This window comes from Lithobates pipiens, unplaced genomic scaffold (genome assembly GCF_037356315.1).
Source record: "Lithobates pipiens isolate NorthernLeopardFrog02 unplaced genomic scaffold, aLitPip1_a1.2 Scaffold_25, whole genome shotgun sequence".
NCBI classification, from domain to species: Eukaryota; Metazoa; Chordata; class Amphibia; order Anura; family Ranidae; genus Lithobates; species Lithobates pipiens.
The window spans coordinates 66847646-66865163 of NW_027507787.1; the positions used below are offsets into that span (position 1 = coordinate 66847646).

The 17518-nt window shown below is 43.1% G+C and overlaps 1 protein-coding gene across 2 annotated transcripts in view; it reads right to left on the reverse strand.

The window, feature by feature from the left end:
- Positions 1-17518, reverse strand: part of CDH23 (cadherin related 23) — a 1769196-nt gene that overhangs the window by 997763 nt on the left and 753915 nt on the right. For both annotated transcript variants that reach the window (XM_077454574.1, XM_077454575.1), the window contains exon 10: positions 1232-1344. In XM_077454574.1, coding sequence (XP_077310700.1) covers positions 1232-1344 — 113 coding nt within the window. The remainder of the gene's footprint in view (positions 1-1231; positions 1345-17518) is intronic.

The following is a 17518-nucleotide window of genomic DNA, read 5'->3' on the forward strand; positions in this document are numbered from 1 at the left end:
AGCCCGCTCTCGGCTGATGTTACAGAGTCGGTCCAGGCTGGGGAAGGATCGCACCCATATGGTTGGGATCTGCACACATGCCTGGACCGGCACCCAGCTCAGCCTCTCAGCGAGCTGCTGAGAGCCTTAGCCAACACCTCCCACCCTTTCACAGCCCAGTATTTCAGTGAGCACTGGGGAGGGGGAGCAGAGCCAGAGACCGACAGCCACCAGCTCTCTGCCCAGGTAGCATTGAGAACTGAGTGATCGGGGGTGTTTGATTACTTGTTTCTCAGCCTTAAAGCTGGTGGGGACAGATGCAGCATCCACGTAGGTAAGCATGATTCATACAATTCCCATACTTCTCTTTTAATTACCTGGCATCTCCTCTTTCCTGCTATCTGGCCCACATGACAATTAGGCCTCATTCGCATGGAGCATATGCGTTCATGCCGTGTGATGGCCGTGTACTGCATGGGGATACTTAGTGTTCTGTGCATCCCTGTGCAGGCCGTCCAGTCAAACTCAATTTGGACGCAGCAGCTGCTTGGACATAGTCAAATGTCAAAATTTGACACGCAGATGGGAAGGGATGCAGGTATCCAAACACACAGTGTCTGCATTCAGATCTGTGCACCCACTTCTATAAAAGGTGAAGCTCTTTGGTGGATGCAGATGCAGCAAAAAGAGTCTCAGCATACAGGATCTGTTTCAGCGCCTGTCTGAATGAGCACTTAGGGGAATTTATCAAGAATAGAGTAGACAGAATTTGGAACAGCTATGCATGACAACCAATCAGCTCATAGCTTTCATTTTTAAAGCTGAACAAGCTGAAGATAGAAGCTAATTGGTTGCCATGCACAGCTGTTTCAAATTCTGACTGCACCAGTTTTGATAAATTCCCCCCACTGTGTTTTACATTTCTTACTCCTGACTACTGCATTCTAAGTACAGCACATTCTTTGTTAATGCGGTTGTAAAATGCATGAAAGTAAAAAATCTTCTGTGTGCAGCAGCTTCCCCAGCCCCACCTTATGCTTACCTAACCCTCTTCTTGATCCAGCGATATCCACGAGAGCCTTGGCTGTCTGGGGATTCGCGCTCCTGATTAGCTTTTGGCAGCAGCGGGAGCTACTGGCTCACGCTGCTGTCAATGACAGCCAGTGAGCCAATCAGAAGACGGAAGGAGCGGAGTTGAGCCATGACTCTGTGTGTGAATGGACACATCGCAATTACTGTTCAATTGTATTACCTTCACTGTAAGAATAAATCCAGACATGTACAGGGGATTCTCTCGGTCTAGTTGCCCAAAGAGTGTTAAGGCACCACTGAAGTAATCCAAGGCGAATATGCTGTTGGTGTTACCTGTTGGAGAGTGAATCAAACATAAAATGAAATTGTCACCCATCTTGCAAAAAAAAAAAGAGAGAGAATCATAATACATTTTAATCACTCCAGATATACAGTATATATTAACATGAGTACCTAAAATATGGAAAAACTTTTTATTTAAAGGAGTCTTCCATTTAAGCATTTTGGGAAGGAGGTGACTAAGGGATAGAATTGCGCAAATGCTTCCTGCCACCACTGGTCATTTTTAAAACAAACACTTCCTTCTCTTGTTTATTCTGCTTGTCCTTTGGATCACCCAATTTCCCAGTTGAAGTTCAAGGGATTTCAGGCACTTATTGAACTGTGGGTTTCAATCACTTGAGGTCCAGCACGTTAAACTCCTTTCCTGTCCAGGTTATTTTTCAGTTTTCAGCACTGTGATACTGTACATTACCTTACAATTACTCAATCATGCAAACCTGTACCCAAATGAATGTCTTTTTTACATTTTTTTTAGATGGATTGATCTTTTACTGATATTTAATAACCACAGATTTTTTTTTCTTGCTAAAAAACGTTTCCTGTTAATATCGGTTATAAAACATGGCACATAAAAATGCGAGGATAGAACGAATCCCGAGATCTGATCTGATTTTTTGCCACAACTTGTGGGAAATTAAGATACATGCCAGTTTTTAGGACTTTAAAACATGGAGCTTGGTAATGGTGCACTTGACCCATGAATTGTGCAGGTCATACACAGAGGGGACCAGAGGTGAAGGGGCTGATGTACAGGTCACAAACAGTGGGAGGATGGAGATGAAGGGCTTAATGATCAGACATACAATATGAGGAAGGTGAGGGATTAATAACAGGGACAATGTGAGTCTGTGCTACACTTGAGGACAGGGTTGAGAACCACTGCTCTAAAGTACCCCCAACAAGTCATGTTTTGGGAATTTCCCTTAGATAAAATAGCTGTCCAAAATACCAAGCCATTGACTCTGATTTAAAGCACCTGTGCAAGATAAAGGAAAACCTGCACATGTCCTGTTGGGGGTACTTGAGGACAGGTTTGAGAACCATTGCTATAGAGGAGTCATGACAGTAGATGGGTGTATATCAGTGTTTCTAGTAGTGATTAAACTTCTATTATTTTTGCTGTGTGCTGGCTGCAACCAGGGATTTGCTGTGACACGCAATGTTTATATGAAATAGAGCCACTCTCATTGGCTCTGTACATTCATTCAGTGAGCTGCACTGTTCATTGACTCACACTGTGGTACTCCTGTAGGTGCTAGAGGGCTCACTCAAGCATCTAAAAGTAGAGTTAATTTTAAAATGGTCTACTGCCCGTTTACCTGCTTATGTACAATGGTCAGATGGCAAGTGGTTAAGAACTTAGAAGTGGAAGTGCTTGGTTGTGGATGAGGCTAACGCATAGGAAGATGGGGATGCTTTAGATGCAGCTCTAAACAGAATATTTCCAACAATGTATGTGCATTTTTCCATCCTCTAAACAAAATATCTGGGAAAGGAGAGCTAGCTTTATTGCTAGGACATGTCATATATTGAGAGTTTGCCCCCCAGCAGCACAGGGGTGAGCACTCCCCCTTATTCAAAACCTGTGCATGAGCAGTGCATTCCCTTTCCCCCTGTAGCAGCAGTGTTTGAGCTCAGGGTTTGTGATGCTGGGGAGGGCGCTCAATATTCCCATGTCCTACTACCAAGCCAGGATGAGATTTTTTTTTGGCTAGGGTTTGAGAGTGCTGCAAATGGCCTACAGATATTGCAAATACATTAAAGTGATTATAAAGGTTCAAATTGTATTTTTTAACCACTTCAGCCTCGGAACGATTTACCCCCTTAATGACCAGGACATTTTTTGCGATACAGCACTGCATTACTTTAACTGACAAGTATGTGGGTGTGCGACACTGTACTCAAATAAAATTTATATCCTTTTTTTCCTACAAGTACAGCTTTCTTTTGGTGGTATTTGATTATCTGTGCGTTTTTAATTTTTTGCGCTATAAACAATTTTGAAAAAAAACAAACAATATATTTTTAACTTTTTCCTACAATACATACACAATACATTTTTGGTAAAAAAAAATGCAAGCATATATTGGTTTGCACAAAAGTTATAGCATCTACAAAATAGGGGATAGATTTATGGCATTTTTTAAAATGATTATTTAATGACAGTGATCAGCGATTGTTAGTGGGACTGCAACGTTGTGGCAGACACATCAGACACATTTGACACTTTTTTGGGACCAGTGACATTATTAAAGGGATCAGAGCTAAAAATATGCACAGATCACTGTATAAATGACACTGGCAGGGAAAGGGTTAACACCAGGGCCCATCAAGGGGTTCAGTGTGTCCTAGGGAGGTGCTTTCTAATTGTGGGGGGGGGAGTGGACTGACTGGGAGACCAGAGAGAGTAGTGTTCCTGATTGCTAGGGTCAGACAATCTCTCTGTACTCCCATGCCAGAATGGGGATCTGCTTTGTTTTCATAGGCAGATCCCCATTCTGCCTCTGTGAGGAGTGATCATGGGTGGCCGGCAGGCATCGCAGCTGCTGGACTCGCAGTGTCTCCTGCACAAAATGATGCACGGGTACGTCGTTTCGCATAAGGCCTCCCTGGGCAGTCCTTACGTGGTTAATATAACATGTTATACTTACCCGGTCTATGCAATGGTTTTTAACAGAGCAACCACAAAACTCATCTTCTGGGGTCCCCCGGCAGCGCTCTCAGCTCCTCCCCCTGCCAAGTGCCCCCACAGTAAGCCACCTTATCCGGGGATGAAGTGAGTTTGGAAAGGCTAGTTAATTTACCTATTTTTATGTTTTAATATGTTAATATATTTTAAATACAAAAGTTTACATTTTTTCAAAGAAATTTGTCAAAGTGTAAATTCAAATAAATCTCAAGGCTAGCCATAATATGACTACTTTTCTGCAAAAGACAAAGTTGACAACCCCACCAACTACCACAATCACATTTAAAATACAAAGGTTGACCATTTACAAGCAATCATTCCAATCACTGCATTGAATTTCAGTTCCTGTATCACTCCATCAACAGAGCCATTGATGATAGAGATGTATTTGGCAGTAAAAATGTGAAATCAATGTTCTTTCCAATTTAATTCCATAGGGCTTCCATAACATCATGTACCTACACTGTACAAGTTAAAATCACCAACATCTCTTTTCAATGAACTACCCACACAAGAACAGTAAACAACGCACAAGCCTTGCAGGAAAAAGATGCCTGATTACTCACTTAATCTCATCAAGTAGCTTATCCGTACACAGCTTAGATCAATAGGGTGGTATTTCTATTTTATAAAGATTGCCGCGTCATTGATTTATTTCTCTCCTGAGCTTTATCTTTGTGTGATATATACTTGCAATGCAATTCCTGCTTATACATACAGCAGGTCAATTAGTTGACACGTGTTTAATACTAGACACCTGTAGCCATGCAGAGGACACTGTGAGACTTGAGCAGACAACCTTTGACTCTGATGCCCCAAGCTAGAACTGCAATGCGGCATCGGCCAAAAGGAAGTAACCATTTTATATATTTAATTTAATAATTAAATATATGTACTTAAAAGAACAACTCCATTATGCCCAACACATTTACACTGCCTGCATAGCAAATTATCAATGCAATTTCTTAAAATAGCCACCTTTTGCTCTAAAAAAAATATTCTAGTAATTCACATGGTTTCAACAGTTATACACGTGGAAAAATTAGGTAACAAGGGAACTGTAAATAGCAAATTTTCTCCCCAACATTTAGAAAATAAACACCATTGGCTTGCAATCATAGACACTGTCCACCTCAAAGGCCGCGTACACACGCGGGGACTGTTCGCCCAACTTTGTCCGCTGAACAGTGTTTCGGCAAACAGTCCGCTCGTGTGTGGGCTTTCAGCGGACAGTTTCAGCGAACAGTCCGCTGAACAAGGTTTTTCGGAATTTCCGAAAAACTGTCCGCTGAAACCTTGTTTCAGCGAACAGTTCCCTCGTGTGTAGGCTTGTTCGACAAACTAAGTTCCGCGCATGCTCAGAAAGGCTTTACACGCCGAAAGTTATAATGCAGTGTATAGGACGTCGTATTTTTCGTCCCGTCGTACGTGCCGTTCACGTCATCGCGCACGGTTTCAGCAAACTGTTCGTACGTCGTGTGTGGCCATGTCCGTCCATGCTAATTTTGAGCGGACTGTTTGCCGAAACTGTTTGACGGACAAAGTTGGGCGAACAGTCCCCGCGTGTGTGTACGTGGCCTAAGGGTCTTGTCACACCATTGCATTAGAACATTTGCAATACATTTTTGGTGCATTTTTTTTATTGTGTTGCATAGCTTATAATGCAATGCAAACTGTGTATTACATACATTTTTTACTTTCCTTTTCATAATTTCCTGTATTCATTTTGTGGGTTGTGTCTGTTGCAAATGTAGACATATTACTCAAAAAACCCATAACATGCATATCATCTTGTCACTGACCATTTTGTAATGCTTGTTTTTACAAAAAGGAACAAAAAATGTAGCAAGCGGGATTTTTCAAAATTGCAATGCACTGCCCTGTAATGAAACACACGGATGTGACGGGTTTCATAAATTGTGATAAAACTAGTTTTTGTATGCTTTTAGTGTGCTCAGGGGCGTAACTAGAAATCACAGGGCCCCATAGCAAAATGTTGTATGGGGCCCCCCCCCAAAAAAAAAATTAACTAATACCATTGAACAACAGATTACCTCACCCATGTGGCACAGTACCCAGGCAACAGCTTATATTCATTTCGAACAACAAAGTATGCAGTATACTGTATGCAGCCCCTGAAGGACACGCATTGCTGACCTCCATCAGTACAGTGCAGACCCCCCAGCAGTACAGACACCCCTCAGTACAGACCCCCCAGCAGTAAAGACACCCCTCTTAGTACAGACACCCCCTACCTCAGTGCAGACCCCCCTTAGTACAGACCCCCCCAGTGCAGACACCCCTTAGTACAGACCCCCCCAGTGCAGACACCCCCCTTCAGTGCAGGACCCCCCAGCAGTACAGACCCCCCTCAGTAGTACAGACCCCCCAGCAGTGCAGACACCCCCCTTAGTACAGTTCCCCCCAAGTACAGACACCCCACTTAGTACAGACACCACCCCATTACAGACCCCCCCTCAGTGCAGGACCACCCCAGCAGTACAAATACCTCCCAGTGCAGACACCCCCCCCAGTCCAGACCACCCCCTCAGTACAGACCGACCTCAGTGCAGGACCCCCCTCAGTAGTGCAGACTCCCCCCTCAGTAGTGCAGACACCCCTCCATTACAGACCCCCACTCAGTGCAGGACCCCCCAGCAGTACAGACACCCCCCTTATTACAGACATCCCCCAGCATTGCAGACACTCCCCAGCATTGCAGACACCTCCCCCCTAAGTAGTGCAGACCCCCCCGAGTAGTGCAGACGCCCACCCCTCAGTGCAAACACCCCTCAGTAGTGCAGACACCCCCCCATTACAGACCCCACTCTGTGCAGACACCCCCCTCAGTGCAGACACCCCCCTCAGTAGTGCAGACTCCCCCCTCAGTAGTGCAGACTCCCCTCAGTAGTGCAGACCTCCCCTCAGTAATGCAGACCCCCCTCAGTAGTGCAGCCCCCCTAGTAGTGCAGGCTCCCCCTCAGTAGTGCAGGCTCCCCCTCAGTAGTGCAGACTTCCCCTACAGTAGTGCAGGCTCCCCCCACAGTAGTGCAGACCCCCCCACAGTAATGTAGACTCCCCCTCAGTGCAGACCCCCCTCAGTATTGCAGACCCCTCAGTAGTGTAGACCCCCCTAGTAGTGCAGGACCCCGTCAGTGCAGACCCCCCTCAGTGCAGACCCCCGAGTAGTGTAGACCCCCCTCAGTGCAGGACCCCCCTCAGTAGTGCAGGACCCCCCCTCAGTAGTGCAGACCCCCTCTCAGTACAGACTCCCCTCAGTAGTGCAGACCCCTCCTCAGTAGTGCAGACCCCTCCTCAGTAGTGCAGACCCCTCCTCAGTAGTGCAGACCCCCCCTCAGTAGTGCAGACCCCCTAGTAGTGCAGGCTCCCCCTCAGTAGTGCAGACTTCCCTCTCAGTAGTGCAGGCTCCCCCCACAGTAGTGCAGACCCCCCCCCCCACAGTAATGTAGACTCCCCCTCAGTGCAGACCCCCCTCAGTATTGCAGACCCCCTCAGTAGTGTAGACCCCCCTAGTAGTGCAGGACCCCGTCAGTGCAGACCCCCGAGTAGTGTAGACCCCCCTCAGTAGAGACTCCCCTCAGTAGTGCAGACCCTCCTCAGTGCAGCAGACCCGAACTCAGTGCAGACCCGAACTCAGTGCAGACCCCCCCCCATACCTCAGAACAGCGCTCAGCGCTGATACACAGTGCCGCGTGTGTGTCCCTCCAGCGTAAGCTCCTCCTCCTCTGTGGATGTAAACAGAGAGGAGGGGGAGGCGGCTACGGTCCGTGCTGCTGTGTCCCTGCACCCGCACTACAGAGAGCAGTGTTAGTGATGCGGGCGGCTGCCGCTACTCCAGCGTGTCACCCGGAGCGGCCAGCACCCCCCCACTAACACCACTCACCAGGCCCCCAACTCGGCTGCGGGCCCCATAGCGCCCGCGTGGGTCGCTATGGCGGTAGTTCCGCCACTGAGTGTGCTGTGATCCTGCACTGTAGTGCATATATGTGATAGTGTGGCTCAGTGGCAGCTGGTGGTATATTTTTTTTTGGGGAGGGGGCGAAAAACAATCCAACCGCCGACACCCCGGTCGGCACGGCAGCTTTCCCTGCATCTCCTCCCTTTTCGGCAGGCCAATAGGATGGCGTCTCCTCTCGGACAATTGAGTGATAGATCTCCTGATTGGCCGGGAGAAGAATCAGTTAGAAAATTGTGACACAACAGGGTGGGCTCAGGGCACAGTGCTTTGTGCTCCGAGACCACCCTTTTTTTAAGCCAATTAGAGCCTCAGGCTCTCATCATGTGCGTATAAAAAGAAATATCGGAATCCATGCTTTTGGTACCGTGCATGTAGATTAGGGGCCGGGCGATTGGATTAGAGGGGTGGCGGCCCTGGTATGACCAATGAATAAAATACGTGCAAGCATACCTAGAGATTAAACCCATCCCTCCCTAAAGCTCTACAGTTCCCAAAATATTTAATTTTGTTTTATATACAGCAAGGGTTAAAGTCTCTGACAAGCTTTATTGCCATTTACTTCTCCTTCACTTCCATCACTTGACATGATAGGGCATTTTTCCAACAAGCAAACAGAAAAAAAAAACACTTCTAATTGAAGAAAGTATAAACCGCTATCTGTTTGCATAACTAAATGCACCTCATTATGCTGGTGACACCGGAACCCCCCTTTTCTTGTACAGATTATACAGAGACAGAAAGTAAGGGATAGTCTCTACAATTGAGACCATCTTATTCTGACAAAACTAAAAAAAAAACTATTGATGGTCTTTGATCATCCCAGAATTTTAAGGATGTGATGAGGTTAGATTCTAGGTAAGTTTGCACTTAAAGCTGAAGTTTAACCCACATATATTTTGCCTTCCCTGGTTCCTCCTTTTCCACATATTAACATACTAATAAAAATGTTTTAGATACAATTTGTTTTATTATAGAATTACTTTAGCCACAGTGATGTCATCAATTGGGGTCTGTCTGGCTAGTAGGAGGGCACTGAAGAATTCTGTACATAGCTTAATAAAATAATCATAACATAATTTCAGGAGCTCTCAACTCTGATGCAAGCAGTGGGCTGGCCCTTGGGAAGAGTTATGCCATGTACACACAACCAGACTTTTCGACAGACTAGGTCCGACGGTCTTCACCGATGGACTTTCGGCGGAGGTCCGACGGACTTTCCGAACAAGCTGACCTGCGTACACACAAACTGACTTTCCGGCAGGCTAGGTCTGACGGACTTCTCGATGGACTTTCAAAATGAACGGGGGGCTTATCAGAATCCGGGAGCCCCCATTAATAAGGTTCACAGTGACATACCAGAGCTGACGCAGAATATTTGGCAGGAAGTGCTTCCCCTCCAGGTATCATCTGTTATCTCTTTCCAGGATAAAGTCATTCAAACCAAATTATTATGCAGGTCCTACTTTACCCCTTGTTTACTCCATAAACTATAGAGACTACCTGTAACGGTAAAAAATGTTTTAATAAAAATAAAATATCAAACTCACATTTCCATGGTTGTAAATAGACATGTCACAAAAAATACACAAAGACTCTACCACTGCCTATTTTTTGTGACATGTCTATTTACAACCATGGAAATGTGAGTTTGATATTTTATTTTTATTAAAAAAAAAAATTTTTTAAAACATTATCACACTATCTTGGCTCTATCCTTCCATCCTCTATGTCTGAGCTGATGCCGGAGTTGTCTTTCTAAAAAACGGTGACCATATATAGTCCACTATATCGTAAAGATTATCCATCCCGTGATCCACGCAAATATGGAATGCTGAATCCAATGCCTCAGTAGCTGGAACTACAAGCCATAATTGACCCCCTAGATATAAGTCTATCTAGGTCATTTTTATCCGGTAAGCCTGCGCTTCGCAAGGTGGTGGGAGTTGCATGATGGTGGAATTGTTTATGGTTACATCAGATTGGGATTTTGTTGCCTTCACTATAACCTGTTGGGATTTATACCTGCACATCTATGCTCACCAATATATGGACTTGATTGTTCACACATTTTTTTCATTTTTTTCTCTGAAAATGTTAGTTGACTCCCTGTTGTTATACTGGATTTTAGAAGGTAACAATGAAATGCCTCAATCAATCTGTACTGACTGGATAGTTACCATGAAACTGTACCTCATTACTGAGTGAGCACTGTTTTCTCCTTTAATGCTACATACGCATTTATGTTTTCGACTGTTTGTATGTAAACAATGAAAAAAAATTATACCTTTAAAAAAATAATAATAATAATTGGTGCCACAGATTAAAGATGAAAGGATTAATACATTTGCCAGACTGACTGATTCACGTGCAATGACTTTTATAATAAGAAACTTGAATGCACATAAGTGAGGATAATTTATTAATACAAACTTGCTCTGTCAGGGTTGCACTCTACTGAAATGAATCTAGTTAACTAGATGTGGATCATGGAATCTGCAACAGATGCAATTTTTGGAGCATAAATATTCCATCAACACTTGGGACCATTTCTCTCACTTAACCTTGAGCTCCCTTGTCTTCATGCTTCCAACAAAGGAACAGCATTGCCCCAGTCTACACAATGACAGACAATTGTATAATGGCTAAAAAGTAGTGTTCATTCTAAATGTAAACATAACAGTCCATCCATCAAGACAATAACTGGCCAAATCAGAATTACTACAGAACTGTTTAATCCACCAGGATCAAGAGCTGATCAGACTTATTTCAGTCATTTGGCCCATTCTTCTGGTAAAATTCAAGCCATGTCCATTGCTCTAAGAGGAAGGCCAATTAATCTCTGTTAAACCAGAAAGCTGACCAAATAAAATGCCTTTTCTGGAACATACCCTATTACAGAATAAGTCATTTGCTTAGCCTACAGTTGAGTGATGGGTTGGCAGAGTCACTAAAGCTTGAGACTTTCTCCATAAATCTGCCAAAATGTTGTGTGGATTACTTCCCAGGATTAATTACAGTGTTTGCCCTTCAAACAAAACCTTGACCTCAATCAGTGACTCAGCGGCACAAACCTCAATGTAGAACTATCATATCTTTAGCAGAAAAACATGACACACTATTGCTAGGCAATGGACTTGGAAAAGTTAACACAACAGCAGTTAAATCATGTTTACTAAGGTATTTTACAGTGTATAAATGTTCTTATATGTGGGATAAGAAAGATGTAATTTCTTTTAAAAGCCATACTAGTTCTAGATTCTGGACAAGAAAGAAAATGACTGATGTCCCTCTCTGAGCTACAGTGTCCAAGTTTCATTTTTTAATTAATGTTCACATAGTATATATAGCATTACTGTCAAGTAAAAAAGTGGATGGTACAACTCTCTGTTCCTAACAAGAAGTGGTGACAATCACCTCAATGTAAATGCAGATAGCAATACAAAAGTGACAGAAGTTCAGTTTCCTTCCCAGTCTACTAAACACAAATGTTTTCGTCTGTTTTTTGGTGCACAGTTCTGCTTGCTTTTTTCCTGTAAATCACACAAAATTTGGTGAAATCTACCCAATAAAGACACAAACTGTAATAAAATCTTGACAAACGTTAACCCTCTAATGTTTGTCAAGGGCCTCTGCTAACTTTACTGCAAACCCAAATGCCAGCCAGTTTCCATGAAACAAGTATTGTTCTTTGAAGTTGGTATAATTGTGACAATTCTGTGGAGACTGGGATAGCTGGTAGGTAGGACTGATGTTGTATTAAGAGTGTGTGCTTAAAAAATAGGATTACCTGTAAAATCCTTTTCTTTGATGTACATCAGGGGACACAGATCCATAGTAATACCTATGTGGGTTATATCAGACCATCAGGTGCTGGAACGCCCCCTATATAACCCCTCCCACTACTGGGAATCCTGAGTTTTGTAGCCAAGCAATCAAAGTGTATAAGAAGAAGGGAGGGACCTCTGTGTCCCCTGATGCACATCAAAGAAAAGGATTTTACAGGTAAGCTGTTATAAAAATCCTGTCATGGATCTGCCACCTAGGGGTTAAAACAGTGCAGACTAATTTCAGTGATTGCTAACAGGCTGCCTTATTTAAACACCTCAGAAGCACTGTGTCTTTGCTGTCTGATCTGCAGCTCATACCTGTTCCCGTGACTTCCTGTTCCTGTTATCCGATCTGTTTCCTGTGTTTGACCGGCTTGTTTGACTACAATTGATCAGTTATCCTGACCCTGGCCTGCCTTGTAACCACGCTCTGCTCTACACTGCTTGATATCTTGTTGCCGAACTTTGCCTGTATCCTGACCATTCTCTGCCTGTCGTCTATATCTACATCTTATCATCTGTTACCAAACCCGGCTTGTGTTTCTCCCCAGCTTACCAGCCTGCTTTCTGTTCCCTGCTGCACCAGCTGAACTGACAAGACCAAAGACGAACCAGGCACCCATACACCGCCAGGCTCTTGTGACCACACCTGAACAAGGGGACCCCCAGATCCCAACCCCCCCGTTTGAAATGGTAACGGGTACATTGTACTCGTACCATTTCACAAAAAAAGTGTCAAAATGTTAAAAAACTACAAGACACATCTTGAGACAAGTCCTTTATTAAAAAAATAAAAATGTCCCACAAAGTCCATTCATCTTCTTCTCTCGCTCTGCCAATGGACTGAGAAAATAAAGGAACCTGCTGTATGACGGTTCAGCGCTGATGACAGTTCTTTTATAACTAAGGGCGGGGTCACACAGTAATGTACCCGGGTGACCCCACCCCCCTGACGCACGGGGACTTCCCAATGGCTTCCCTGTGGCATCATAACAAGCTCGTACTGGAAATTTAAATACACTTAACTTAAAGCAAGCAAATTTTCCAAGGATGATGACTGCTCTTCAAGACTGGGAAGGAATAAATATTGCCATTGATGAACACACTTCAAAAAGACTGTATGCAAAGTCACTGCAAAGTATATTCCCATGGGCAATTTGTTTAAAATATGTTTAAAAGGTTAAAAATAAAGCCTATGTGGCTCACGGCGAAAGTTAAAAAAAAAAACTAAAAAAATAAGAAAATAACTTTTAAAAAGTGTAAAAAACACTATCATCATTTAAATGTTACAAAGAATATAAACGAATATGTAAAAAGGATGCAAAAAAATTCAAAACCAATGACAGATTGCAAAAGTAGTAGGATAAACCCCCAAAAATTCTTCAAATATATTCATATTAAAAAGGTCAGGTCTGAGCATGGCCCTTATACAAAACAATATGGAGTCCATTATCTCTACTATCTTCAGCTCTGGGGATGATATTGACACAGCCCCAAATGATCCACAATGGCTCAAAAGTGATATGGTCCAGAAATATTTAGACAGAATAAATGTGGATAAACCACCTGGACTGGATGGCATCCACCCACAAATCCTAAAAGAATGAAACTCTGTAATTTCAGAGCCATTGGTTGAAAATTTTTGGGAGTCTTTAATGGAGATTTTTATAAAAGACCACCTAGATGAGTTCTTGAAGCAAAAAAATATTTTAAGCAACAGAACTTTCATTAATCCACAATTTCTTTTTAGGAGGGGGTAAGTAAAACTTTGTACAGAGGGGTGACTGTAGATATAGTATGCTTGGATTTTGCAAAAGCGTTTGACACAGTTCCCCACATGCAGGTAATGTGTAAATTATAGTGTACATTGGGTTTTCTCAAATGTGATTCTGGGTTCCACAAGAAGTCCCCAGTGGTTCTACTGTGATCTACCATCAAATCGCAGATAGTTGATGGATAGATTGCTTCCCCTGTTAACCAACCAACTGAAAGATCAGTTTGTAAATGAATAGAAAACTAGCTAAAATACATAATTCAGAAAGTAGAGGTTAATGATTCTTACCCGGAATGGTCTAATGTTATCAGTGGTGTACCCCAAGGATCAGTGTTGGAACCCTTACTTTTTAATATCTTTATAAATGATATAGGGTCTGGGATTAAAAGTACCATTTCAGTCTTTGCAGATGACACCAAGCTATGCAGTGGAATAACGTCCTTACAGGATATCTCCAACATACAAGCCAACCTCAATGGGCAACTATGTGTCAAATGAGGTTTAATGTTGATAAATAGGGATGGGCCGAACACCCCCCAGTTCAGTTTGCAGCAGAACTACTGAACAGGGTAAATGTTCTAAACCAAACAGCAAACCCCATTGAAGCCTATGGGAGCCCAACAGGAAAAATAAAGTGCCCATTTTGAAGGCTTATTAGCAAGTAATTGGCCATAAAAGGGGTATGGAGTTATGGGTATTGCCCTGGGGGGCATGTAGACTGCCCCACAGTTAGAAACACCTCCCTAGGGACACACAATCCCTTGATGGCCCCCTAGTGTTAACCCCTGTCCTGCCAGTGACATTTATACAGTAACCAGTGGCTATTTTTAGCTCTAATCACTGTATAAATGTAAATGGTCCCAAAAAAGTGTAAAAAGTGTCTGATCTGTCCGCTGCAATGTCGCAGTCCCGCTAAAAAATGCTAATCACCACCATTACTAGGGGAAAGAAAACATAAAAAAATGCCATAAATGTATTCCCTATTTTGTAGACGCTATAACTTTTGCACAAACCAATCAATATGCGCTTATTGATGAAGATTTTTTTTTTTTTTTAATTTTAAGGATATTTATTATAGCAAAAAGTTAATAATATTGTTTTTTTTTTCAAAATTTACACTTTTTTGGTTTAAAGCGCAAAAAAGAAAAGATGGAGGTGATCAAATACCACCAAAAGAAAACTCTGTGGGAAATAAAAGGACGTAAACTTTGTGTACAACGGTGCAATTGTCAGGTAAAGCGACGCAGTGCTATATTGCAAAAAATGGCCTGGTCATTAAGGGGGCAAATCCTTCCAGTTCTTAAGTGGTTAAATATAATGCCTGGGGGAATCCTTAATGTGCCTGTAAAGTGGCGCATCTGTAGCATGCATAGAACATGCTACAGCAAAAATGCAATTTCGAAAGGAAAAAAAACGGGTCAAATCCCGGTTGCCGGATATTGAAAAAATAAAGAAAAATATAGTCTCCCCCCAGTCCATACCAGGCTCTTCATGTCTAGTATGGATTTTATGTAGAACTGCATGCCAAATGTTTGTTCAAAAATGGTGTGGGGTCCCCCAAATATCCATACCAGACCCTTATTCGAGCATGCAGCCTGGCAGGTCAGGAAAGGTCAGGACGAGCGAGCGCCTCCCCCCGAACCATACCAGGGCGCATGCCCTCAACATGGGGGAGGGTGATTTGGGGCGGGGATGGCTCTGCCCCCCCCCACCCCAAAGCACCTTGTCCCCATGCTGATGGGGACAAGGGCCCCTTCCTGACAACCCTGGGCTGTGGTTGTCCGGGGTTTGCGGGCCGGGGGCTTATCGGAATCTGGAAGCACCCTTTAACAAGGGGGCCCCCAGATCCTGCCCCCCATGTTAATGGGTATTAGGTACATAGTACCCCTACCCATTCACCGAAAAAGTGTACAAAAGTGATAACCACTCAAGACAGTTTTTGACAAATCCTTTAATAAAAAATAAAAAAATAGTGTCCCTCAATGTAAATACATAGAAAAAAATGAAAAGCACTCCAACTTCGGGGAGGCCTCCCGCAGCATGCTTGCTCTGAGCTTTGACATTTCTTATATAGGCATGGGGCGAGGCCACCTGGTAAACTCAACTGGTGGCACCACCCCTTTTTTAACATTTATTATTTTTTGTTCAAAAAAGTGAACTTATTCTTAAAATTTTAACAGGGAATTTAGGATACAATTACCTCTGATTAAGATAGGAAAAAAATATATGTGAGCTTTTAGAATAAAGAAAGAGAAGCAAAGGAGATTGCGCTATGGATGAAATCAGTATGTCTGTGGTATGAGCTGCCTCTACTTAATTTTCCCACCCCAATGGGTGGAAATAAATGTGAGGGGGGGGGGGGGGTAGATCTGGCGCTATACCTTTAAATTGTTCTTAACTAGAAAAATATAGTGACAAAAACATGAGTAAAAACAGGGATGGTAAATTTGTCAGCGTGCTGACAAATAGTCTGATAATGGTGAGGCACCAAAAAAAAATACTTGGTGAAACTAAATATGTTAGGTGTGCACAGCCTTCTGTATATACGCTGAGAAAAAAAAATGCACCTAAAGTGCTACTCTGAGTGCCTAGATCACTATAATGTATCATACATAAAAGTGCTTAAATATTTAATATTTGAGCAAACCAATACATATACTTCTAGATAAAATTAATAAAATTATTTGTAAGATTAATAATAAGATTAATGAACACAGTGTACTATTTAAAAAGTGATGGTGAAACCAAAAACAACAATAAGTGAAAGCCCCACATTTAAAAGTAAACAAAAGTGACTGGTGCATAAAAATTATGATGATTTTCTTCAGAAAAACAAGAGCTTCTCCCAGTGCGCTTCTCAGTGAATAGTAATGTGATTACCCTCACCAGAAATCTTACCCCTATTGGGGTGGATCAGCCTCCACAGTATGAGCCACTGTGCTGCTCTCTGACATTGGCTTGATGTTATCCTGGGATATGCCCGCTCTTCCGCTGGTATTGTGTCCACGTTATGTAGTAATGAGGAAAAGACACATCCATGGTGTAGTATGTATTGACAATTAATATATTAAAAAGAAATCTACTCACATAACATAGAGCACAAATTTGCTTTGTTAAGATACCGCCGGCCGCTGCCGTCTATGTAGAAGGTGCACGCTGTATGGCCATGCTCTACGCGTTTCGTCACATTCAACCACAGCTGAAAAGCGATCATTGCATGACTTTCTTGAGGGGTGGTGATCATTTTGTGTAGGGACTGTTCTAAACATGGGAAACATATGCCACTTCACAGGCATACTATAGACACCCCCAGGCACGATGAACATGTGGCTGCACATATGTGATGCCAGCCTAAAGGAAATGAAGATTCTGTGGACCACTGTCTGTGTAGTTAGTTGGTGAGCATAAGATTGCCATAGCCAATCTACTTCTAACTTAAGCTTATACAATGAAGCTCTTACAATAAAATCTGGGAGTGGATTTGTTTCTAAGCAGAGCTTCACCAGATTTTGCACACTCTAGTTTTAGTACCCCCCCCCCCCCATTATCTATCTAGGCGAAAAAGAGATAAAGAATCTGCCTTTACCTGCCAAAGAGGCCAAATAATGCAATTGCCATGCATTTTCTCCCTAATTTAGGAGGCATTAAATCCTGATGCAGGTGTAATTGAAAATTCACTTCCTTTCCTATGAGGACAGTTTCCACAACAACTTCAGACACTCCTAACCACTTGCCATCCAGCGCACGACAATATACGCCGGCAGGATGGCACGGCTACGCAAATGGTGTACCTGTGCATCCCCTTTAAATCGCAGGATAGCTTAGGCGAGCAGGAGTGTGCCTGCGGGTCCCACAGACTTGATGTCTGCCAGTGGCCTGTGATCTTGACATGGAGA